At 35.3% G+C, this 25,484-nt stretch overlaps 1 protein-coding gene across 1 annotated transcript in view; it reads left to right on the top strand.

Moving 5' to 3' along the window:
* Positions 1 to 282: 282 nt before the first annotated feature.
* LOC115526341 (doublecortin domain-containing protein 1-like) overlaps positions 283 to 25,484 on the top strand; it is an 85,737-nt gene continuing 60,535 nt past the window's right edge. Inside the window, exons 1-4 of the mRNA XM_032595082.1 lie at positions 283 to 446; positions 14,021 to 14,290; positions 15,479 to 15,635; positions 16,129 to 16,291. Coding sequence (XP_032450973.1) covers positions 283 to 446; positions 14,021 to 14,290; positions 15,479 to 15,635; positions 16,129 to 16,291 — 754 coding nt within the window. The remainder of the gene's footprint in view (positions 447 to 14,020; positions 14,291 to 15,478; positions 15,636 to 16,128; positions 16,292 to 25,484) is intronic.

The raw sequence follows: 25,484 nt of genomic DNA, 5'->3' as shown, positions 1-25,484 counted from the left end.
CCTTTTTTTTTTTTTAATGTTTTTTTTCAACGTTTATTTATTTTTGGGACAGAGAGAGACAGAGCATGAACGGGAGAGGGGCAGAGAGAGAGGGAGACACAGAATCGGAAACAGGCTCCAGGCTCTGAGCCATCAGCCCAGAGCCCGACGCGGGGCTCGAACTCACGGACCGCGAGATCTTGACCTGGCTGAAGTCGGACGCTCAACCGACTGCGCCACCCAGGCGCCCCGAGGATTTTACCTTTTTAATTAAATAACATTCTTCCTCATTTTTAGCTGAAAATGGCAAAAAGAGACACAAATGATCATGGAGCATCCGTTTCTCAGTCTTCTTTATCCCCCTTGACTAAAGCCATGAAGGCATCACAGCAGAGCAGCACCAAAGGCACCTTCAGTGGAGATACCATTCACCCAATTTACAAATGTATTTCAAAAGATTTACCAAGGTAAGAATATTATTTCAGCAGCTTACACTGAATTCTGAAGGAGATAAAGTGCCTACAAAAAGTTGTCTAATTAAATGTTCCTGGAGCTGATGTCAGTAATAACTTGGAGATATGATGGGTTATGAAGGTTGTTGCCTCAATTAGAGCCCTTCAATTTCTTCTATTTTATGGGAAGAAAAAAGGTAGATGATGTAATAAACATAAATTATGCCTGGAGTCTGACTTGGACAGTAGTATAATGATAATAATAATGGCAGGACAGATAATATTGGCTATATGCCAGTCACCATGCTAACCTCTTAACCTGCATTATATCTATTTAGTTCTCTAAACAGCTCTGGGAGGAATATAAGGCAGGTAGTATTTAAACATTTCCGTTTTACCTATGAAGAAACAATTACCTAGAGAGGTTAATTAACTTGACCAAGATCACAGAGCTGGTAAGTACAGAACGTATGGTTTGAACCCATATGGATCTAACTCCACAGCAAGAACTCTTCTCTAGTATATTCTACCACACTTCTCAGAAATACAAAGCAGAGGAGGCAGATGTATTTTTCCTGTGTTTTTGTCTATTGGAAAATGAAAGAATAAAAAAGTGTCTGTTAGGTTTTGTTAAACTATTGGCTGGCTAAATGTGATGTCATAGTCTTTATGTTAAAAAAAATGTATACTATAAAATCGTTGAAGAGAATATTCATAAACTAAGGATAATGTTAATGTCTTATAAAAATGCCCAGTTACATTTATATCTTAACACAGTTTCATTATTTTTTTACATATCAGTAAATTTAGACGAAAGTGAAATCTAGACTTTTAGTGGGGTGCCTGAGTGGCTCCGTCGGTTAAGCATCCTACTTTGGCTCAGGTCATGGTCTCCCGTTCGTGAGTTCGGTTCATGAGTTTGAGCCCCACATGAGGCTCTGTGCTGACAGCCCAGAGCCTGAGCCTGCTTTGGATTTTGTGTCTCCCTCTCTCTCTGCTCCTCCCCCCTCATGCTCTGTCTCTCTCAGAAATAAACTTTAGACTATTAGCTAATTTTTGTTTTCCTTTATTCCTCTGAACTCTGAGTGCATCAGCAGTGTCTGAGATTATTTACACAGTGTACTAGCTATATGGCTAGATAATTTTTTAGAACATCATTACTCAATATAGTTATACTGTAGAGACATAAGTTACTCATGAAAGTGTTTTCCTCAATAAGACAATGGAAAACAATTTCTAAATAGGATTTTTAAGTATTCCTTTATACAAATGCCGTTGCTAATAAATGTGTGTTTACACATTTTTATTGCTTTAGAATTTATTTTTACCAATTTCCTTTTTAAACTCATACTACATTCACTTTTTATTCCAACTATCTTTTGTGCTTTTTTAGATTCTTTATTTTTTTCTGCTAGAGCTAACTGTAATTTCATTTATACAGTTTCTGCTTTTTTCTCATTTTCTTTCTTTGATTCTGACTCTTTTTAACTCTGGCTTTTTTTGTCCTTTTTTTAATGTCAGTCTTTCTTTTCATGTGACACCTTCCTACTGCCCGTTTTTTAGTAGTTTATTTCAATGTGGTACTCAAATTTCTTTGTCTGAATCCTAATTTCTTTTCTGTCACTATTACATTTTACCATCAACTTTGATTATGATGTACCTAGAAAATGAAGTAAATCTCCTGGTAATCGAATGGAAGTCAAAGACAATGCCCAGAGATCTTTTACTTTCATGCAAAAGAAAATGATGAGTTTCAACCTGAAAGGGGTCAAGTTCATAAAGGCTAATGGTAATCTAAGATCTGTTGGCATTAATATGATTATCAGAGAGAGGCAATTTTGTCTACGAATAAAGACATTTTCCCCCTGATTGAGGTTAAAACTTTTCTTGTCTCATTCTTGTTTTCCTTGCCACCTTTCTTCCACAATCTTTGTGATCATTTTATGAGAAATAATTATTAAAATATAGTCAATTTGTTGTTCTTTTACTTATATCACAAAGATTATGTTCTCTCCACTAAACACACTGTACATTTTACAAAATATGCCCACATGTATTAAATCCATTCATTGCAGCCATACAGTGACCAGTCACTTTAGTCTCATGTTATTACCTGATGCTATTAATTTATTCTATATTGTATTTACATTATTCACTCTTCACTCTTTCTTGTGTTCTTTCAGTGTTTTTTTCTTTGTCCTTCTTCTATATTTGTAGCAGAGTGAAAACTGCTATACCAGGATCCTTCCCTCAACAAGAAAACTAATCACCATCAGTGTAAATGAGTTCAACAAAATTGTGCCAAAGAAGGTCTGATCCTCCCATTTTATGACTTACCAGTACAAGGTCAGATGACTGGAAATATCTAGCATCATTCTTATGAAAAGCAGCACAATAGGAAACTTTTCCTACCTAGCTTTGGTGTGATATATTTCCAGGTACGCTGGCACAGAGCACCAGCCTTTGAGATATGGACGGCAAAATTAATTATTTATTGGTAACTGGTATCTATGGACAGTTCCGTCATATTTATAGAAAGATATTTCTAAGTGCTGAGTAGATTTCCAAATTAAAATTGCATTTTAAAGTTAAGAGAATGTTGTAAACAGTATTTCTTTCTATCCCACTTATAAAATATTTATTGATTTTTAGCTGATGATCATCTAGGATGTAATTTCATGATTTTTATAATAGAAAGTTATAGTATCTTTTAATCTTGCTTGCAGCTGAGTGTGTTGCCAACTCTTTTAATTCCCTGCAGGAGAAATTTTTTTTAGTACATTAAATGAGGACTTAAATCAGTTTTAAAAGTGAATTACCAATGGTTTTTTGTTATATGTTATCTGGGTTACTTTTCACAGACAAATCGTGCTTTCAAGGAGACTGGCAACACATAAACTATTCATTCACTTTTTAATATCTAATTTTAGTTATCTTGGATTTTTCTTTACTTTTTTTTTAAAGGTAATCTCTGTGCCCAATGTGGGGCTTGAACTCATGACCCTGTGATTAAGAGTTGGATGCTCCACTGACTAAGCCAGCGAGGCACCCTGGGTCTTGGATATTTTTAATTGGAATGAGTCTTAGATGCCTTTATAAATAGAAACATTTGATCACATTGCCTTTTCTAGGGACAGTTTAAGTTTAGCAATTTCATCATTCCAAAGATGGGCTGTCAGTTCCCAGCACAGGATGGGTAGCAGAAGGGAGAGAGGGGAGACAGCAAAAGTTAATGAAGCAAGGCAACACCTTAAGTACCTCCATTGCCCAACAAATCACACTTTGTGCAGTTCATATTTTTTTCATTTTTTTTTCAAAATCAAAATCTCTACAGATCTAAAGATTAATGTATGATTTCCTTTTAAAATGTTAAAAGACTATATTGTTTCCTTTTGAAAATTTAGATTTCCTCTGGAAAAATTTCTGTATAATATCTATAACCTGGGGCGCCTGGGTGGCGCAGTCGGTTAAGCGTCCGACTTCAGCCAGGTCACGATCTCGCGGTCCGTGAGTTCGAGCCCCGCGTCGGGCTCTGGGCTGATGGCTCAGAGCCTGGAGCCTGTTTCCGATTCTGTGTCTCCCTCTCTCTCTGCCCCCCGTCCCCCATTCATGCTCTGTCTCTCGCTGTCCCAAAAATAAATAAATAAACGTTGAAAAAAAAATATCTATAACCTCCCCAGTTTTAAAGATGTACCTTGCTCTTATTCCTTTGTACATTTGTATAAACACAAATATACTTTTCTTCCTTTGGGTGAGATGATCCTATATTCAGATGGGTCCTTTACCAATTTTAGAAATTGCTCCTCTTGTTTAGAATTTCCTTCTATAAAATTAAACAAGTTCAATTTAACAGACATTGAATAGCTCCTATAGTGTAATATGTAATTTGAATACTATGCATTGGTTATTATTCAATCATCAAGTTGCAAGTACAAATTTGATATAGTATGTATTGTAAAATAACTGGAAATTGCTTTGCAACTGGGATACCCTTACCTAAATTTCTAGGCCAAACTAGAAATATATTTTCTTCTGGTATTGGAGATAAAATTTGAGGGGAATTGTTGAGTTTTATTATTATCACTTGTATTATTTACTTTCTATGATGTTTAACTTACATTTTATCTAGCTATTGTAGAAAGTTATTTATATCTTTAGGTTATTCATTTCATCAAGTTGGAGAAAGGTTAGGATGAAGTTTAATGAAATTTTTGTACTTTATGTACTCCAGAGATTTTATAAAGGTTATTTCTTTTATTAGTTGCATTCCAGTATTTTAAGTTGGTGATTTATTGTTGAATGTACTTGGGGTCATTTTCCCTCATGTTTACATTTTCCTATTTGTATTTATTCCAATTAGAGAGTTTAATTACTATTAAAATGGTAATAGGATAAAGATAAGTTTTACAAATGACAATATTAAAAAAAAACATAACTCTTCAGGAAGGTTTAAATGCCATACAAATATAAAGCAAGAAATATATGCTTGTCAAATATACAGTATAAATAAATAATTTAGATGAAAATGGTTGACTACATTTAACAAAGAGACTACTAAATAATGAGGGGCTAAAGAGTGGTTGTTATACTTGATGTACTTCATTGAATATTGTAAGTAATTGCTATCCATAAAAATTCTATGGCTTCTGTATAGGAAAAAGAGACATTTTGACAGCCAACACTGGTATGAAGCAACAGCAAGTACAAATCCTTGGCATCTGTCATTATTCTGCTGTTGAATTCACATCTAAACTATGTGATTACTTAGACCTGCATGTTTGTTATTGAGCCATGATCTGTCAAAGTAGCCACACTTCCTAGTTATGAATAGAATTATTAGCCACCTGCAAATTTCTGCCATGGAAATCTAAATTCACCAAGGATGCTTTGTGTTTGAAAGAGCAGGGAAATAAAAACTCTGTGTCATTTTTATGCCTATGCTGAAGTTTTTGATGAAATGTTTCTACTTAAGTAAAAGTAAAATATTTAGAAAATACAATATTAGTTTATACTTTAGTCCATTATAAAATTAGTAAAGATTTTGAATAAAACAAAAAGTAAAGCAACTATGATTAGAAAGCTGATTGTGTAAGTTAGGCTACTATTAGCACAAAGTAACAGAAAACTCAACTGAAAGTGACTTTAAAAATGAGGAACAGTCATTATCTTACATAACAAGAACCTCAGAGGCAGGCAATTCGAGGGTTAAATTCAGTGGTTCAGCAGTGTTTTCAAAGAGCCTTGCTCTTTGTATCTTTTCCTCTGCCATCCTCAGACTATTGGCTAGATCCTTGGGTATGACTCCTCCTACTCACAAGATGGCTTATTACATGTTTACTCAATAATGTCTGAATAAAGGGGTGTCTGGGTAGTTCAGTTGGTTGAGCATCTGACTCTTGATAGAAGCTCAGGTCATGATCCCAGGGTCATGGGATCAAGCCCCTTGTCAGAGTCCACACTGACCGTGGTGTGGGAGCCTGCTTGGAATTCTCTCTCTGTACCTCTGCCCCCTCCTTCGCTTGCTCAATGAAATGAAATGAAATGAAATGAAATGAAATGAATGAAATGAAATGAAATGAAATGATAAAATAAATAAAATTATAAAATAAAATAAAATAAAAAATAATTTTATTTAAAAAATTTCTGACTAAAGAAAATGGATATTTGATTATTTCTTTTTTAAGATTTTATTTTTTTAAGTAATCTCTACACAAAATGTGGGGCTCATACTCAGAACCCCAAGATCAAGAGTCACATGCTTTACTGGCTGAGCCAGCTAGGTGACCCTATATTTCTCTTTTATTGGGGCAAAATACCTTTCTCCAGATGACTTTGCATCATGTCTCAGTGACCAAAATTGGATCATAGTAATGTAGTAATCATAGGCTGATTACTTAGCCTGCAAGGGACAAGGGAAATATAATTACCATCGTTGGTGTTAGACACTGAGGATTCACCCATGGGAACTGATTAGGGGATACTTTCCATGGGCATATAAAGAGGATGAATCCACAACATAACTGAGACTTTTCATCTAAGGAAAAATCAGTGGAATAATTGTTGGATAAATAATCAACATTGCCTGACATAACTCTTGGCTTTGGCTTTCTTACATTTTATTTCAAAAATTGTGTTTATTCATGAATAGACACTTCTCTAAAGAAGACATCCAGATGGCCAACAGGCACATGAAAAGATGTTCAGCGTCGCTCCTTATCAGGGAAATACAAATCAAAACCACACTCAGGTATCACCTCACGCCAGTCAGAGTGGCCAAAATGAACAAATCAGGAGACTATAGATGCTGGAGAGGATGTGGAGAAACGGGAACCCTCTTGCACTGTTGGTGGGAATGCAAATTGGTGCAGCCGCTCTGGAAAGCAGTGTGGAGGTTCCTCAGAAAATTAAAAATAGACCTACCCTATGACCCAGCAATAGCACTGCTAGGAATTTATCCAAGGGATACAGGAGTACTGATGCATAGGGGCACTTGTACCCCAATGTTCATAGCAGCACTCTCAACAATAGCCAAATTATGGAAAGAGCCTAAATGTCCATCAACTGATGAATGGATAAAGAAATTGTGGTTTATACACAATGGAATACTACGTGGCAATGAGAAAAAATGAAATATGGCCTTTTGTAGCAACGTGGATGGAACTGGAGAGTGTGATGCTAAGTGAAATAAGCCATACAGAGAAAGACAGATACCATATGGTTTCACTCTTATGTGGATCCTGAGAAACTTAACAGGAACCCATGGGGGAGGGGAAGGAAAAAAAAATAAAAAAAAAAGGACGTTAGAGTGGGAGAGAGCCAAAGCATAAGAGACTGTTAAAACTGAGAACAAACTGAGGGTTGATGGGGGTGGGAGGGAGGGCGGGTGGGTGATGGGTATTGAGGAGGGCACCTTTTGGGATGAGCACTGGGTGTTGTATGGAAACCAATTTGTCAATAAACTTCATATAAAAAAAAAAAAAAAAAAAAAAAAATTGTGTTTATTTGTCAGTGGTATTTTAGTGACACATTTTGGCATGATGTCATAATTATCACAGAGTAGTTATTCCTTTATATCAACTACTGGTTAAGTTTCAGTAGAAGTGTAAAAGATGTAAAGCAAAGATCTTACCTTGGCAGAATGGGTATGAAATCATGTGAAATCACATAACAAATCACAAAGCAAACATATCAATATGCAAACTAGTACATCAGTTTACACAGGATGTAGGGGAATGATTTAGAATAAGGAAGGCCTTAAGGAAGATGATAGTCACTATGAACTCATAGTCACTATGAATTCTACAGCTATAAGAACTAAATTCTGGCAAAACTTGAATGACCTTGGAAAAAGACCATGAGCATCAGATGAAACTGTAACACCAGATGACACCTTGATTTCAGTTTTATGAGATCCAAAGAAGAGGGTCCTGGGAAGCTTTACCCAGACCCTTGACCCATGGAAACCATGTAATAATAAATAGATATTGTTTTAAGCCACTAAGTTTGTGGTAATTTGTTGCCCAACAATAGGAAACTAATATAGATGGATGATAGATGATAGATGATAGATAGATAGATAGATAGATAGATAGATAGATAGATAGATAGATAGATAGATATTTTTTAAGAAGGTATATTTCTGGGGTGCCTGGGTGGATCAATCGGTTAAGCGTCCAACTTCGCTTCATGTGAGGTCATGATCTCACAATTTGTGAATTTGAGCCCCGCATCAGACTCCGTGCTGACAGTTGGGAGCCTGGAACCTGCTTCGAATTCTGTGTCTCATTCTCTCTCTGTCCCTCCCCCCATTTGTGCTCTGTCTCTCTCTGTCTCTCAAAAATAAACAAATGTAAAAAAAATTTTTTAGAAGAAGGTATATTTCTGAAGTTGTATAATTGATATTCTTGTACCAACCTAATGTAGTAGAATTTAGGCTTTAGGCTGGAAAAAAATGCTTTCTTACTAGTGGTAAAAGAGTAATTGGAATTGGAATATTTGACAGAAATCAAAGTCTAGCATTTTATATGGGCTACATAATTGATAAAGTATAGTGATTCCAGCTATCAAATCTACCAGGGCAAATGTGAATGCACAGGAAGGAAATGCATTCCTATATGCAAGGGTAGCATAGAAATCTTACCAATCTTTCAAACAATTTGAAATCTTTATATATATGAATTGTTTACAGATATAATGAAAGATTTACAGTAAAGATACATCATAAACTTACAGGACAAGATAATAAGGCTGACATAGAAATGTTAAAATTTATAAAATTATAAATTAGTCCAGGTTCCATAATGTGGTAGATAGCTTCAACAGTGATTGAGGACAAATTGAGGTTATTTTTTATGATAAAGAATCCTTTCCTAAAATGATTGGTTTAGGAATCCACATGGATTTAAGCCATGGATTAACCACATGGATTTAAGGTACACATATCCTTGAAAAATGGAATAAGGAAGTATATATAGACCACAAGCCCATGGAGGGAGCAATAAATGGGTATGATATGTTCTAAGGTTCTTGCATTATCTGGAAGGTAATTAATTAGTAATTTATTAATCTTTAATTATAGGACTCATATTATAATATCTAATGTTTCCACTAAAAATAAGGTTAAACAATGCAGGGCATTCAATCTAATAGAAAAAAATAAAATAATAAAAAATATATATTATTTACCAAGAGTGAACAAGAAAGGAATGCAATGGAACAGAGAATGCATAGGAAGACTAGAAAACAAATTGTAAGGTTACAGGCTAAATTCTCAATTAAAAGACAGACAGTCTTAGTGAAGGAAATAACTGTGGGAAGGTATAGTACAATTCTAAAAAGCAAAACTGTCTGTGGGGGACAATAGCTATATGAAGATATATAAATCTAAAGGTGGAAGAAAGTTCACTTTAATAAATCTGAATGTCATGGGATTTCTAGAAATTTTTGCAGAGAAGGCAAAAAGATCTTTCAAAGGAAAAGATGAGGAGAAATAAGAGAAAGAAAGACAAATAAGGAGGCTATAATTATGGTTCCTTAAATACAATCTAGATATTAGAGTTGTATTAGCTAAAGAGCACTACTGGTTCATTGCTGCTGGTGTAGAACTACCTCCTTTGCCCACCTCTCCAATCAAATAATATAGTGTCTCTGCTTATCTTGGCATAGTAGACAGGCCATGCATCTGAGAGTCCATCTTACTCTAAGCCCTCCTGTACCTAGTTTTGGGCCATTGGTGGGTACTTTCCCATCGACAGGCTTGCCAGTGGCTTATGAGATTGCCTACCTTGAGAGTTCTACCCAGCAGGGCATCCTAAACTGGATAGTGATGCAATTAAAGTTTTGGGGGCATTGAATGTGAGTCATAGAGAGTCTTCAGAAAGTAGTGTGGTACAGAAATAGGGAGATACATAGAGGAAGTTAGCAGAAGCCATGAGGAGTAAGGAGAAGGACAGAGGTAGGTTAGGCAATAATGACGTAAGAGGAAGAAGCAGTTAGATACAGAAGGATAGATGAGGTTGCTGAATAAAAAAATGTGGCACTCTACTAGAGTTGTGGTATTTGTTGTTGTCTTTTAATTTTTTTTTTTTTAAGTAAGCTGGATGCCCAACATAGGACTTGAACTCATGACCTGGCAGTCAAGAGTCAATGAGCCAGAGAGGTGCTCCTGATTTTTAGTATTTTAATTTGAGTATAGCTAATACACATTATTACATTAGTTCAGGTGTTCAACGTACTGATTGTACAAGTTTATACATTTTATTATACTCAAGTGTGGCTAACATCTGTTCCCATACAATGCTATTGCAATATCATTTCTACTACAGTTGTTCTTAAGTCAGTAGTATATTCTAAAGAGCAATGAATGGTCTTCTAATTCTCTTTGTGCCCTGCTGGAGTGGTTTTATTTCCTTTTTTCAGTTTCTGTGTATACCACTAACAAGCTCAGTCACCTGAAACCCAAATGTGTTTGAGCTGAATGATCCTAACACCCTCGTTTCCAGCATTAATTTAACAAGCCATGTGTGTGGGTTTAATTCCCTGTGTAGGACAAGTTAGCTTTGCCAAACAGTTCTGTGATTATCCTCTCACACGCCCAAAGACTAGGCAACACATCAAATGTTATAAGAAAAAAGAGTTTAATAGTGTGTAAGGACTAGTGCAAACCTGTCATCAACATTGATAAAACAAATCAAAGCTGAAGACTACAGATGGTGGCCCAGTAGTGACTTTTTTACATGAAAAGCTACCTTTTCTTATCCTTTTTAATATAAATTACTAGAGAAAAGCAGATAATAAATAAATATATGGTAAATCATATTGCTTAATTTAATTCTTTTAACCATTTACCAGGTAAATCTCATATAATTTATTGTCCTAACCCTACCAGAATCATGTGGAGTTGGCAGGGAAAAGGATGAAAGTTTCCCTAAAGGATGCCAGTGCTGTTACCAGAAGACAGGGGGAAGATATGTCAAGAGACAAAGAAAAGCAAATAACTTTTACATGATTAGATTGAGGACGGCAAGGTATACTTGATAAAATTTGTTCACATTCTGATAAAATCTGTAAAGACCATATAGCAACTCGAAAAATGGTTATTAAGACAATATTTAAATAAAAAAGGCAAAATACTGAATTAATAATGGTATGACACATGATGCAGGGTCGTAGAGCGAAACAGTCAAAGAATTCTTGAGGCATTTTATGGTGCAAAAAGATGTCTCTATTATAGCACTGGGACAGGAGCCATGCACAGAAAGAGCTGTGCTGTGATTGTGAAGAATGACTGATTACATAGGATTTTCTATCCTACAGAGGTGAGGTGACATCAGGGCTCTAGGAAATTAAGTCTATAGGTTCTTGGAGGTCTGGCTGTTACTAAGATTGTGTAAATTTTTCCTGTAAATCAAGGCAGTTATAAACTATAGTAGAGTTTCATGTCCTGCATGACTGCGATCTTTATCAGTTGACCATTTGTTTCTCCCTGCCTTTGTTCTTAGGCAGTCACTAGTGCCTAAAGAATGTTATACATATCCCATCTTAAGGGGAGGGGGCTTGTGGGGTGTCAACTTGAGTTTTGCCCTCAGCTTGCCTTTACCCTCTCATCAACACAGTTGAAGCTTTGAAATATGGAAAAAATAAAAACCTTTCACTTTCTGGTGGCGTGACAATGGATTATTATATAAAATCATTAGTATATTTGTAAAAATATTTGATAGTAAACAAAATGCATTCATTGAAAAAGAAAGACATGAGACAACTGGCTGGCTCAGGTGATGGAGCACATGACTCTTGAACTCAGGGTTATAAGTTCAAGCCCCAAGTTGGGTGCAGAGAATATTTTTAAAAAAATAAAATCTTGAAAAAAAAAGACACCTGTTCTTCATTAAGTAGAGAATTTGTTTTCTTTCTTTTCATGAGTATTTGCTTTCCAAGTGATTATTTATGGGCACTGGGAACTATTTATGAGATCTGCAGATCTTTCCTCCTGTCTGTTTACTGCTCTTCCCCTAAGTTGAAAAGCTTGGTGACCATTTGCAGTTCCATTGCTACTGCTGCAAAACACTGCCACTAAGACATGACCTCTGCCTCATGCCACCATTCACCATTGCTATCAAAATCCGAATAGCCCAGGTCTGAAGGGAGGTCTCACCTCTGCCAGAGCTAATGTCCAGTGATCAATTCAAAAGGCTGCCAAAGTTTTGAGCCTGGCTAGGTTTTGGAGTGTAGGGAAGACTACTTCTCTCCCTAGAGCTACAGTCAGTCTAGGACAGACTTGGGTAGAAACATGTGATAACAACAAATACAACTGCTTGCATCCCAGTGTTTTAGCTTTATTGATCCACTGTATCAACTCTCATACACACACACACACACACCACACACACACACAACACCCACATCAATTTTCCCCATGCCACATGAAAGCCTTTCATTCTTTCAGAGAATGATCAACACATTTTACACATTGTGAACATAGAGAGGACAGGCCAGAAGAAATAATTGTGATTATAATGACATTGGTGGATAAAAAAATCTGGAGGAGGGGCTGGCTGTGCCAAGCTTTCCACATTAAGCATATGCTAGTTTATATTTGCATGAGTGGGTGGGGTTATAATACATTATGCATAAAAACTATTGAGGAACTAACAAATTAGAAAGAAGCAGATTTGGTTTGTATAAAAATACAAATACATACATGGAATACTGAAATAATATGTGGAAGTTTACTATCATCTATGCTTAATCATCATACAGCTCAATATTCTCAATTATGTTAAAACGTGTTTCATTTATCATACCAGCAAGTTCCCTATATACTCCATCTTTATAACTTGGCATTACACAGTGTCACAGGTCATATGGTTCTTTGTTGAAACATCATAGTTTTTTTTTAAATATTTATTTGCTTTTGCGAGAGAGAGAGAGACAGAGAGAGAGAGAGAGAGGGAGAGGGAGACAGAATCTGAAGCAGGCTCCAGGCTCCGAGCTGTCAGCACAGAGCCTGATGCAGGCCTCGGACCCACGAACTGGGAGATCATGACCTGAGTCAAAGTCTGATGCTTAACCAACTGAGCAACCCAGGTGCCCCTCAAATATCATAGTTTATCTAAATACAACTACTCCAGCTTAACTACCAGGTAGGGTGACCAACTGTCCCAACTTGTCTGAGATTCGGGGAGTTCCTGGAGTGTGTGACTTTCAGTGCCAAAGGCAGGGCAGTCCTGAGTAAACCAGGATGAGTTGGTCACCATAAATCTAGTCTGCCATGAGGCCTTCATGAACTTTATTCTAGCCTATGTAGTGAGTTTGCCTTCAAGAAATTCTTTTGGCATTTATAGTTAATAAACACCCATAGTTCTAAGCAGATTGTTTAGCATATATTCTCTCTGAATTAGGGGATAGTTTGCAAGTTTCTTGAAGGTAGGAGACACATCTCTTTAACTTTTAGATTTCCTAATACTGAACAGAGTACGGAGTAGTTTTTAAATGAATCTAAGAATTAAAGCCTGGGTGGCTCAGTCAGTGAAGCAACTGACTTCAGCTCAGGTGATGATCTTGTGGCCCATGAGTTTGAGTTCCCCCATCTGGCTTTGTGCTCACAGCATGGATCCTGCTTGGGATTCTGTGTCTCCCTCTCTCTCTGCCCCTCCCCCTCTCACACTCTATGTCTCTCTCATAAATAAAACACTGAAAAAAATTTTTAATTAAAAAAAATTGTACTTAGCTGTTTTAAGCATTATACAATCTTTCTCCTTTAGTTTGATAGAGCAAAACAATTCAATTTAATGGTTATGAATGTGAGTTTATTTTAGAATGGGCTTGGGTTCAGTTTTCTACCCTGTCAGCTTACTCATTATGTGAACTTGGGCAAGTTAAGTGGCCTCTCTGAGCCACAATTTCTTAAATCTGTAAAATGGGGATGAAAATAGTACCCACTTTCCAGGGATATTCTAAGGAGTAAACAAAATAATGACTAAGTGTGTAATATTTTGTCTAGCACATGTCATACAGTCAGTTATATGGTAGTTGTTAATAAGTAATTACAAATCAATTCGCTGTATTCTTCCCTGGATGGTTTCTTTCAGAGACTTTATGTCATCCCAGGCAAAAGCAGTTATTAAAACAACTGAAGATTATTTGCAGCCTCAGTTTGGCCCCAACAGGCTTTTGCATTCAGCGACAGTATCAGAAGGGTCAGGACTTCAAGATTGCTCCCCACATCAAACAGTATCAGATCATAGCCATGATGAAATATCAGACCCATATAGCTACAAATCAAACAGTAAAAACAATTCTTGTTTTATGTCAGTATCCAAGAGAAACAGACCTGTCAGTGATCCAATGGGTCAACTGAGGTAATCAAAGCTATTCTCTGTTCTTTTTAACCCACTGCTGAAGCTTTTTCCTTTGAGCAGAATTTATAATGATTCAATTGACTATTTCAGACATTAAAATGTAACACATCTCTAGGGTTTTGTTTCTGTTTTTGTTTATTTTTTCTTTGAAAGCACCCAAGTAGAATGTTGCTAATTACACTTGTGGAAAACATGAGGTACACTTAAATGTGGGTAATATGAAACTCTGAAAAAAATACTTGAAGCAGAATCAGACTAGGGCTACAAAATATCTGTTTACCAGATATTTGTTTAAAAATAGAAATGCATACTTTTGATATTTAAGCAGTATTTTCCAGTAAAATCAAGTTGAAATGAACTTATTATAAAACCATTTTGTGTGTATATTTTCACTTCAAGATTATTGTCATAAACTGTCAAACCTAAGAATTTATGGATAGAAAAAAATGTTGGTAAGAGCAAAACTCAAACCAAGAAACTGATACTCCCGTTATTTTCATGTTTGATTAGGTAGGTGTATTATGACTTTAATTTACCTGAAGTTTTTATTTTAAAATGTTTACTTTGCTTCTGTGGCATTAAGAATTACCAGGCTTAGTTAGAGAACTCTGAAATCAAAACAACATATTAGTCATTTACCATGTACTTTTGCTGAGGAAATAATGAGGACTGAAACTGATTTTGGATGAAGTCAAAACTTAGAAATTTTCCTTTACTACCCCAAACAATTTGAGATGAAGGTAATTACAATTAACTTTAGAGTAAGAAATTTAGAATAAGAAACTTTGAATTTCAAATCTTTTTTTCAAAAATCAAAGTACTTTGATAAACATGAAAACTTAATGGAAAATCTTACCCGTTTGCTATTTCATGATGGTGGGACCATGTTACTATTTTTGTTTTCTATCAGAACATAGCATGTATACATACTTTTTTTTTAAATGAGTGTTGTGGTGTTTTATAAGTAAATTGATAAAAATCAATTATTTTCAGCTGCCTTACATGAACAGTTTTAGCAAGCCTATTCTATATTAAATTTTTTAAATCTTAGCCTATAAAAAGGTTTTTTTGGTGAATACTTAGAAACGATCACTAGGGATTATATCTGTAAAACATGCCTAAGATAATATTTATTTAAATGTTATTATTAATTAACATACACCAATTTTGTGGGGTTTTTTCCTTCAGAGATGCAGAGTTCTCTTCTGTAAAATTTCAGCCGGCCCACAATTGGCAGAGATCATGTCAAAGACACAAACTTCATCCCAGAGTGATTACAGTAACAGCTTACAAAAATGGATGTAGAACAGTCTTTGCGAAAGTTACAGTACCAACCATCACCTTGGTAAATAGTGTTCATAAGTTTTCAGTGCTTTATTTCTTCCCTTACTCTTTCATAATATAAAAAATGAAAAAGATGGCGGTGTGTTAAAATTTTCTTTTTAGTGATGAATCTGTAAATTGCTTATGTATACATAGATCTCATAGGCATTTTATTCCTTTCTTGTTTATCGACATGTAAATGGTACATTTAATAAATAAATGACCCTTCTGTTTAATAAACAGATGAAATGGTTTTCTGTCTTGTGGAGTTGTTAAACTGACAGAATATTTAAGAACTAAAATTAGACAATAATTAGATATTCTCAGAGCTGTGATTTTCCTCTTCTTGGTATATTTTCAAGTGCTAGAAAATATATTGGTGGAGTTACTTCAGTTACTTAACTTGGCCAGTGACTCAATGGGTGTCTGTTTTCATCGTTAGCACCTTTTGTTTCATGGCAATGTGTTGCTTCTTTGTCCTAACTCACTTTCTCTTACCTCTTGCTTTCTTCTAGTTGCTGGAGGAGTGCACAGAAAAGCTGAATCTGAACATGGCCGCACGACGAGTGTTCTTGGCAGACGGCACTGAAGCCCTCAAACCTGAAGATATACCCCATGAAGCCGACGTTTATGTTTCAACAGGAGAGCCCTTTTTAGATCCATTCAAAAAAATTAAAGGTAAAAAAGAAAAAAATATACTCTACCCCCACCCACAGTAAATTGCTTCAGGGGTGCAATTAAAAAATGATTTTCATCCTGTCTTTTTGCATGGTTTAACAAAACTAATGTTTACGCATTTACAGCTCAGTAAGAGGATAATGTGCTTAATGAAAGAAAAATCCACTGACAGCCACGTTTATTGCCCTTCATTAGCATTGGTGCTTAATTTAATATAGATCTGAATAGACATTAGGGAGCCTGCAGGAGGTTAAATGGTGAAAATATATAAATTAAATCAGAGATTATTGAATTTACTGTTTAGTTTCTGTGACACCCAACAGACATAATTCATTAGATTTTCTCTCAGAAAATAGTTCAAAGTTTCAAGGAGCATTTATTCATTTACACTCTTGGTCTTTTTCAGATGGCATTAACATAACTATGAAAATGTGATCAGAATAAACATATAATTCTTATATACATGAGATTTTCCTAACAAAATTTTCCATAAGGTAAATACTGCAGCTTGAGTTTTTTAAACCTTGAAATGTGTGTGTGTAGTTTATATTTGTGTGTATATATAATAATATTATACACATAAGTGTATATTATTATACATATACACATATATGTGTATATACACATATGTATATTGTTATATATACACACAAATACAAACATATGTTTTAGACATATGCTGGTAAGCTCTTTTTTCAAAAGTGCAGTGTTTCTAACATTCACAAATGTGATTTTCTAAACTAAAACAAACATTTTTCTTTCTTCAGTGAGAAAGAATACATTTCCAGAAAGAAAGAAAAGTACTGAGAATATTCTTACAAGTATGTTATATCCATAGTCTGTCATCAAATGCTATATATAGTAATCACATTTAAATGACATAAGAACTTTGGCATGCAAATTCAGGGTATCTAACTGCTATGTTCCCCTATACTTTTAATACTTTATTAGAAGTATTTTTTTTCTACAACTGCTATAAAGCTGGTGAACCAGGACAAGTCTAGGCAATAATTGCGTAAGTGGAAGAGAAGTAATTCTGGAGTTCATTACAGATGAGATGATGAAGATTCTTCCTCTATTAATGTTATTATATAAATGATACTAGGGTTTCTATCTCTTTGAAAATACTTGATCATCAGGAATAATTTCTTGAAATCAGTAGAAAGTTCAAGGTAATTTGGTTCAAGGTAAAGAAACTTGTTGCTATAATACTCAGTAAAAATTATCTGTGCAAAAGTGTAGACCCATATATTTTTCAAATCTTGATTTAACTTTAAATTATGGCTCCTTTTATTTTGTATTCATTGAATCATTTGTAAAATTAATCTTGTATAAAAACATGAGTCTTTGTAGGTAAATGTTTCTGTGACTATTTTATATTTCAGTGTGTATGTAATGAGTGCTTCCTTAAAATCTTGATTGTTTTTATTAATAAGAAATACTGGCCTTTCATTGATAATGGTATTGGTGAAGAGATATATAAAAATTATTTATAGCCAAGCTTCGTGGAAAATTTTCTGGACATGTATGCCTAAAATAACAGTGTTAAACACATGACTAGCTTGGTGGATGATTTTTAAATGTACAAACTAATTTCCTCCTACTTTTTGTTTTCTCTTTTATCCTTTTTAAAGCCAAGTCCAGAACAAAAAACTTCTCTGCTTTGTCTGCATATCTTTGGCTGTGTTTCACTGTGACATGCACTGCTGTTCTTTTAGCACCAAAATGTTGGCACACACTCCTGAAAATTTCACACCATCTCTTGCTGGATCAGCAAGCTTAACCCACCAAAATCTGGTGTTGTGCAATGGTTTTTGACTGATAATCAATCTTTATGCTGCTCGACAGTTGTTGCTGGGACACGGAGTAGAGCAGGTGGCAGATGTGCCTTGTCTTTTGAGAAAAGAAATTGTAGGTGAGCTTGGACACAGACTAGCATATCACATGTCCATTAAAAAGACCTAGGATAAGTATAATGGGGAAAAAGCCACTTGTCTATGTTAAGCTCATAGATAAGCCTAGAAGACTAAAGACTGATATTTGGTTTCTTCCAGAACCTTAAGAACATAAATGTAAATAAATATTATATATACATAGTATAGTCTTTAACTTGAATTAAATAATTTGAGAGAAGTGTGGGAAGATTTCAAATATATATCTATATCTATATCTGTATCTATCTACATATCTATCTATATCTATCTACATATCTATCTATATGTCTATATATCTATATCTATCTATATATCTATATATCCCACATATTCACATGTACTTTTTCAAATCAGATTAAAATTACCTTTCTTGCATGTATTTTACAGATAATCAATAATTTGTCAACTTGCCACGAGTGTACCATAAAAATAAGACATGTGTGAATAGTCTTGAAGGTGGTAGATAAATTTAGAGTAAGGAAGCATTCTAAAGGTAAATAGGATAAAAACAGCTGGCAGAATTGGGTGCTACTCTTGTAGCTCTCTATGTGAACATGAATATTTTATATTCAGGTAATCAACAGGCATTAGAGTCAGTAATTAGCCATTACTTTAATATAAAGATTTCCATTCATTCAGCAAACATTCATTGAGAGCCTACTATGTGCCAGGTACTAGACCACATCAGAGACAGATGAAAAGGGGGGCTTAGAGTCTTTTTTTTTTAAAACCATTATTCTTTTATCTCTGATTTTAACTTCAATTGAATTAAATTCAATCTAAATTTAAACCAATAAGTATTTAAGTATCTACTATGTATGCAGTTTTGGCTTAGGGATAGAAGTCCTGGCCTTTAAGGAGCTTATAAGTTACAAATCCTTAAAATTGAGAACCCTTTTTAACAACATAAGTCAAATGGGTCCTCCAAAGGAAAATTTACGTTATTTCTGGTACAGGAAGGCCAAATAAGTCTGTATATATTTTGGCAATTGTATTTCCATACTTCACTGTTTTCTTATTGTTCTTTGGAAAAGCAATGTCAACAGTGAAAATAGCCTCAGAACTATTTCCAGATTTACTAAGGTAGAAAAAGACCTAAGGAACATCTCTAATTTTTAACTACTTTACTACCCATTTTGAGTACCACTGTTGACAGCCAGTGCCACTAGATTTAATAGAAAGCCAGAGAGCTATTTATCACATACCTGGAAACACAAAGCGTTCATGTAGAGGTCAAGCCAAGGTCAAGACTGACATGAAGCATTCCCTGTTGAAAAGCAGTATTAGAATAATTCTTACATTTTGAAGTTAAATGCCTAAGCAGAAGATTGTGTGTGGGGAAAAATAGAAATCTTTTTTATAATAACTCTTGATGAAGATCAACGGTCTTATTAGGTCATATAATTATGGCATTTGAAGATTCTGAAATCTATTAATGATTCTCTAGAATTGTGAAGATGTAGTTAATGAATTGTTTGAAGAGGCATTTTAAAAGTTTTTGGATTCATGGGCATGCACTTTAAGTTTTATTCAGTTTCCTCAATCTTCTTTAATGGCACAGTGAAAATGTTTGCATCAGATTCATGGGGTTTATGAGAGTTTAGCTCCTTTATAACTGTTAGAAGCTGTAGGCCGTGCCAACCTAGCATAAGAAATGCCCTGCAATTACTTAAATGTCTTAAAAAAGATGAGAGGAAAAAAGCTGCTTGGATCTAACTCATTAGGTCCAAGTTCCATTGTGTGGTGTTCTGATTGTTTAAAGTTTTCTTTAGCTTTATATTTTCATTCTTTCCTATATATTCTATTCGACTATTTGGCTTTTAGAGCTATCATTTACAATGATTCATTTCAGTCCTGAGTTTTGTTAACCAGAAATGAAACTAAGTACTATGAATAAGATTTTACATCTTTCATATACTGTATTGTGAAGATGTAGTCCCAGAAAAAAATCCATGAAAAGAATTCTTGATACTACACCTAAGATCTAAATTTAAACCTAGAGATTTTCTGCTAACTGCCATGTGATCTACAAAATGAAATAATTTGCTGTGACAGCTTGTGATTGACAAGAATATGTGTGAGCACATTTAAAATAGGCCATCTTTTCATGTAGAAGTAAATGTCAGTGAAATGATGGATTCTCATCATTTTAATTATTGATGATTTAGAAATATTTCAATTCCATGACATACAGACACATTCTAAATAGCAGCATAACACTTTTTCTCCAATCTACGTCAATAATGAAATGTTCTGTCATATTTTGTTTTTCAAAAAATGCGTTAGTTTAATGAACCTGGATTCATGCATTATATTTTGTTCCATTATGTGTCTCTGAATTTGTTGATTTTTAAATGGTTGTGTTAAAAGCACATGTTTCAAGAAATAACCCACTACCCACCTCCTATCACACCTTGCTATTCTTGCTGCTAGATCTCAAGACAGTGCTACAGTGCTGACTATACCAAGGACTGCTTTGTCCTACTAAAGCTAAGATTGGGTTTTGTGATGATCACACATGGGTAAAACTTAAGCATGTATTTTATTTATTTCCCTATCCCAAATGTTTAAAACCTGTAAGAGTGTAGCGTATCTTTACTATATAAACAGATGTCGATCTAAAGAATATTGCAAGAGTTGGACCTTCTAAAAACTGTCCTTAGCTAATAGGAAAATCTAGAGCATACAAGTGGCAGCATCTCCTTATATTGTCAAATTATCAAATCATTGAGAGTCATCTAAATCCTTGACATATTCATGAACTGTTGAGTTGCATATATACCTAGAGGCTACGCTTGTTTAGCGAAGGTGTGCAAACCTAGAACTGTCCTGATAATTTGAATACTTTCTGTATGTCACGCGCTGAGTTATGTGCTTTAAGTGTATTATATTTACTCCTCACAATTCCTGAGTTAGTGCTACAAGTCCATAATCTCTTATATGCAATTTCAAAATTCAAAATTGCCAAAGATAAAACAATTTTTTTCAGAACTCATTTGGTAGCAGAACCTTACTTACTATAGATAACCAGTTGTATTTAAAAAATAATTAATATGTTTGGTTATGGGCTGCTACCCTAAACCTTGCTGGACACACTACATAATAACATATGATCTATTCACTATTAGGATATATGCACTATATTAACATTTTTGTATTCATGAATTCTATTTATGGAATTACATCTGATCTTAGGACTTTGGGTAAGGTCCTTCTGTTGTAGCTGCAAAAAAAAAAAAACAGATAAATTTTAATTCTCACTAGAGTATTTTTTAATGTTTATTTACTTATTTTGAGAGAGAGAGAGAGAGAGAGAAGCAGAGAGAGAGGAAGACAGAGAATCCCAAGTAGGCTCCACACCATCAGTGCAGAGCCCAATGCGGGGCTCCAACCCATGAACTGTGAGATCATGACCTGAGCCAAAACCAAGAGTAAGATGCTCAATCGACTGAGCCACCCAGGTGCCCCCTCACCATAGTATTAACTCAGAAGTATTATAAATACTGTCTTTATATCACATTGAGTTGTTTGCTACATGAGTAAAAGTAGACAGAGAGACTATCTCCCTGGCTAGACCTGAGAGAGTATGTGAGAGGTAATAAAAAAATTGTAGTTCTCTAAGGAGGCAGAGGAATAAAGAAAGACCATCAATTCATTTAATCATTCCCTCAAAATATATGTATTGAGTCCTTACAATGTGCCAGGCATTGCTCCAAACCTTAAGGTTATGGTGTGAAGGAGAGGTATCATGGAGCTAAGAGAAGTAGGGCAAAGACAAGAATATACAAAGAACCAAATAAGGTGTTTTGACAGTGGTAAGTGTTATAAAACAAATAAAAAGGGTGGTATCGTAAGAACAAATAATGTCATGGAAACAAAAGGAGATGATTTTTCAAATGAAACAGGCATTTGCAGTAAACTTTAAATCAAATCTTTTAGGCAGGTACTCTTTCAGGGGTTTGCCTTTCAGACCATTAGTTTTTCAAGCTCTCAGACATGTATTGGGAAAGACATGAGAAACGTATTATTATTTAGTGGCAAGAACACTAGCCTTGAAGTCAGATGATCTTGCAAGATTCTAGTCCCTGCTATATATATAACCTTGGACAGATTGGTCTGTGCTTCATTGGCCTTACCTGTAAAATTGAGGTACTAACATCTTAAGGAATTATTGGGTCTTGTCTTTATTTCTAAAACAAGATAAATTATTTGAAAATTAAATGTCTATAAATTCTTAGTTTAAATAGAACACTGAGAATAGCATTTCCTAAACATAACTAAGGTTCCAATTGCTATTAAGATCCCAAGGCTATTAATCAGAACCTTATGTCCACTCCTCCCTTTTTGGAATAGCTAGCTAGGTTTAGAATAGCTAGCTAGTCAGGAAAATAACAGCAAAAACATTTACTTCTGCTTTCTTCATTACTGCCAGGGAAGCAAACTACAGTATGAGCCTGGACAACTCACTTAGCCTCTCTCAGCCTCAGTTTTTTTATTCACAAATTGAGCCCCACAGTAGACACCTCACAGCATCATTATGAGGAGTAAATAAGATGATGTATGTAAAAGCCTGCCATACATAGTAGATGTCTAAAACATCTGATCTTTATTTATTTTCCCTCCTTTTGCACTATCTCTTACTAGGCACATTTCCACCAGCTTTTCATACAAGCCGTCACAGTACCTGATTTTACTGCCAAAGGTATTTGCTAGGTCTAAGATTTTAAAATGCAGCTTTTTGAATTGTGACAATTTTTGCTTGTGCAAATTCAAATCCCTGCAAAGCACCCATGTATACAGCATGATATAGGAATCTGAGTTAGAGCCTTTGAACTCTCACTATATTGTGCTTTTTGCCTTAAGAATTTGTCCAGGGTGTAAGTCAAAATCAAGTCCTTCTTTTTAAAAAAGTCCCAAGTGGTCTTGCTGTGCTCTATTCCAAGAGTCATATTTTAAAATATGTTTATGACCCAAGGCTAGCCTTTACTTAAAGCTGCCATAACTTATTTCAAGAAAGTTCATAGAAAAGTTCAGGGAAAGGGTGAAAACATTTTGATTGGCACAATAGATGGGATGTTTGTAATTTTAATCAAATTTAAATTGAAGACATACTTCAAATGATATGTCAGACTAGTGTTACTGAGTTAAAATCTAATGACAACCACTGTCATTATTAGTTAAATATAACCATCATGCCTATAGCAATAAATGATGACACTTAGGAACATGCAGAAACAACACAAGTATTTAAAGAAAAGGGAGTGACTAGAAACTCAGTTGAACACAGGAATGTGACCTGGATTATTCTATTTACCAAACATAGAAGCAATTGTATTTTGAACAAATGATATAATTGAGTATAGCAGTATGTTTTCTTACTGTCAGAGCATTTATATTTTATAAACTTATCTTGCACCCATGAAATGATGTGCTTGTTCATATTTAATGTCATTATCTATACCTGCTTGACAATCAGAACATTAAAGTATTTTCAAGTTATTGCCAACTAGAAGAGAATGAATTTTTTTAAAATAAGATTTTTAATAAGCTCATGGATTTGAAGTTGCAAATGTGCTGCTTTTATTTTGGTGACAAAGGCAGTATTCTTTTTGCCTGGCACATGCCAAAATGGAAAATTACAATGGGGAACACCCAGATTATTTAATTTTATGACAGATGTTGTATTTTTTGAAGTAGACTGAGAAAATGTAATGATATTGTAGGTAGACTTTCTATCACAGAAGCAGGCTAGAAAGTGCTTTATCTTTTTCATGATTAGTTATAACAAACCATGAAAATAAATAGGATGTGGTTTCTTCAAAATAAAATATAACGTATGGTTGGGGCCTAACATTTTCTGAGTGCTTCAGGACAGTAAATATATGAATAGTCAGGGGACTTGGCAGTCCCTAAGCATCTGGAGATGTCCCATTGGGGAGCTATTTTCCAAGGTTATGCGGAGCCTTAGAATTTCACTTGAGTGTAGTCTCCACTGCCATTCTCACCCAGTGGTCTCTTAACTTTCCAGAAAGAAGTGCGTGAGGAGAAGACAGGGACAGGTCTGATTGTGACTTTGGAACCCACTAGGTGTGGCTAGCAAGTTTAAAGGAGAGGATGAGGTAAGACTAGGACCCCTTCTTTGGCAGTGAATGTAAGAGGCACTGAGACTTTGCTGAGAGTACTGTCAACAAGACAGAGTTTCAAGAACTCTCCAAAGCGGACCTCCAGGGATCCTGATGTTGCATTCATATAGGGATAGGCATTGTATTTGGTTCTGCTCTCTGGGGAAACTCCCAGTAGTGAGGATAAGCTCCCATTGCATTCTCAATATCCCCTTTTGTAATCATCAGATGTATAAATGTCTGTTGCCCCTCTAGACCAAGTTAGTTTCAGGCAGAAACCATGGCTACCTTATTCACCATCATTTTCTGGCACAGGGTCTGGCACTTAATAGATGCTCAGTAAATGTTGTTCAATGGATGAATGAAGGACGAAATGAAATAGGTACCATGGCAAACCACCCGTATTTCAGGGAGGTGACTGCCAGGAAAATAGATCTCATCAGAGCAGCAGGCTCAGCTGTAAGTAGTCAGTGGATGTTTAGGAGGAGTATATTAAAAACCCCCTACCCCAAATTCATATGTAGATTTGTGAATGTTCCTGTTTGGCAGGGGGCCAGAGTAAGCCAGCCCAAGAATAATTACATCGCAGAGAGGCTAATGGTTATGCTAATGCTTGTCTGAGACCAGACAATGCTCAGAAGTGGAGTGCTGGGATAAAAGATTCTCCCAGGAACCTGTAGATCTGAGATTTTCAGCCCTCCCATATCCTCTCAGGAATGCCCATTCTTGCCTATTCTCTCTCCTCAATCATTCTTTTGGTGGTGATAGGAGGCTCTCTTCTTTCATTTAGTACTTCTCTTTGTATTTCTCATAGTGCCTTGCATACAGGCAGTGCTTGTTAACTATTATTGAAAGTAAGGAAGTAAGGAAGAGGAGATAGTGTGACCTTTGGGAAGGTTCAGGGCCACTGCCCACTGTTGTGCATAGTTGAAGGACTGTGGAGCTACACTCACTTTTTTTCAATTTCACCATGGTGCAGGGGAGGGGGAGCTGAGGAGGTGGAGAGGCAGTTTTCTAATTCTTGTAAAGGTACCGGATAGCCTCAACACTGGGAGAGATGCCAGGGTTTTAAGGTGAGAAAGTTAACAAAAGACAAAGATATAGAAAGCATTTGCTAGCTATGGCTAGTATGTTTTC

This window comes from Lynx canadensis, chromosome D1 (genome assembly GCF_007474595.2).
Source record: "Lynx canadensis isolate LIC74 chromosome D1, mLynCan4.pri.v2, whole genome shotgun sequence".
In the NCBI taxonomy this organism is placed as follows: Eukaryota; Metazoa; Chordata; class Mammalia; order Carnivora; family Felidae; genus Lynx; species Lynx canadensis.
This window is presented reverse-complemented; position numbering and strand designations above follow the sequence as displayed.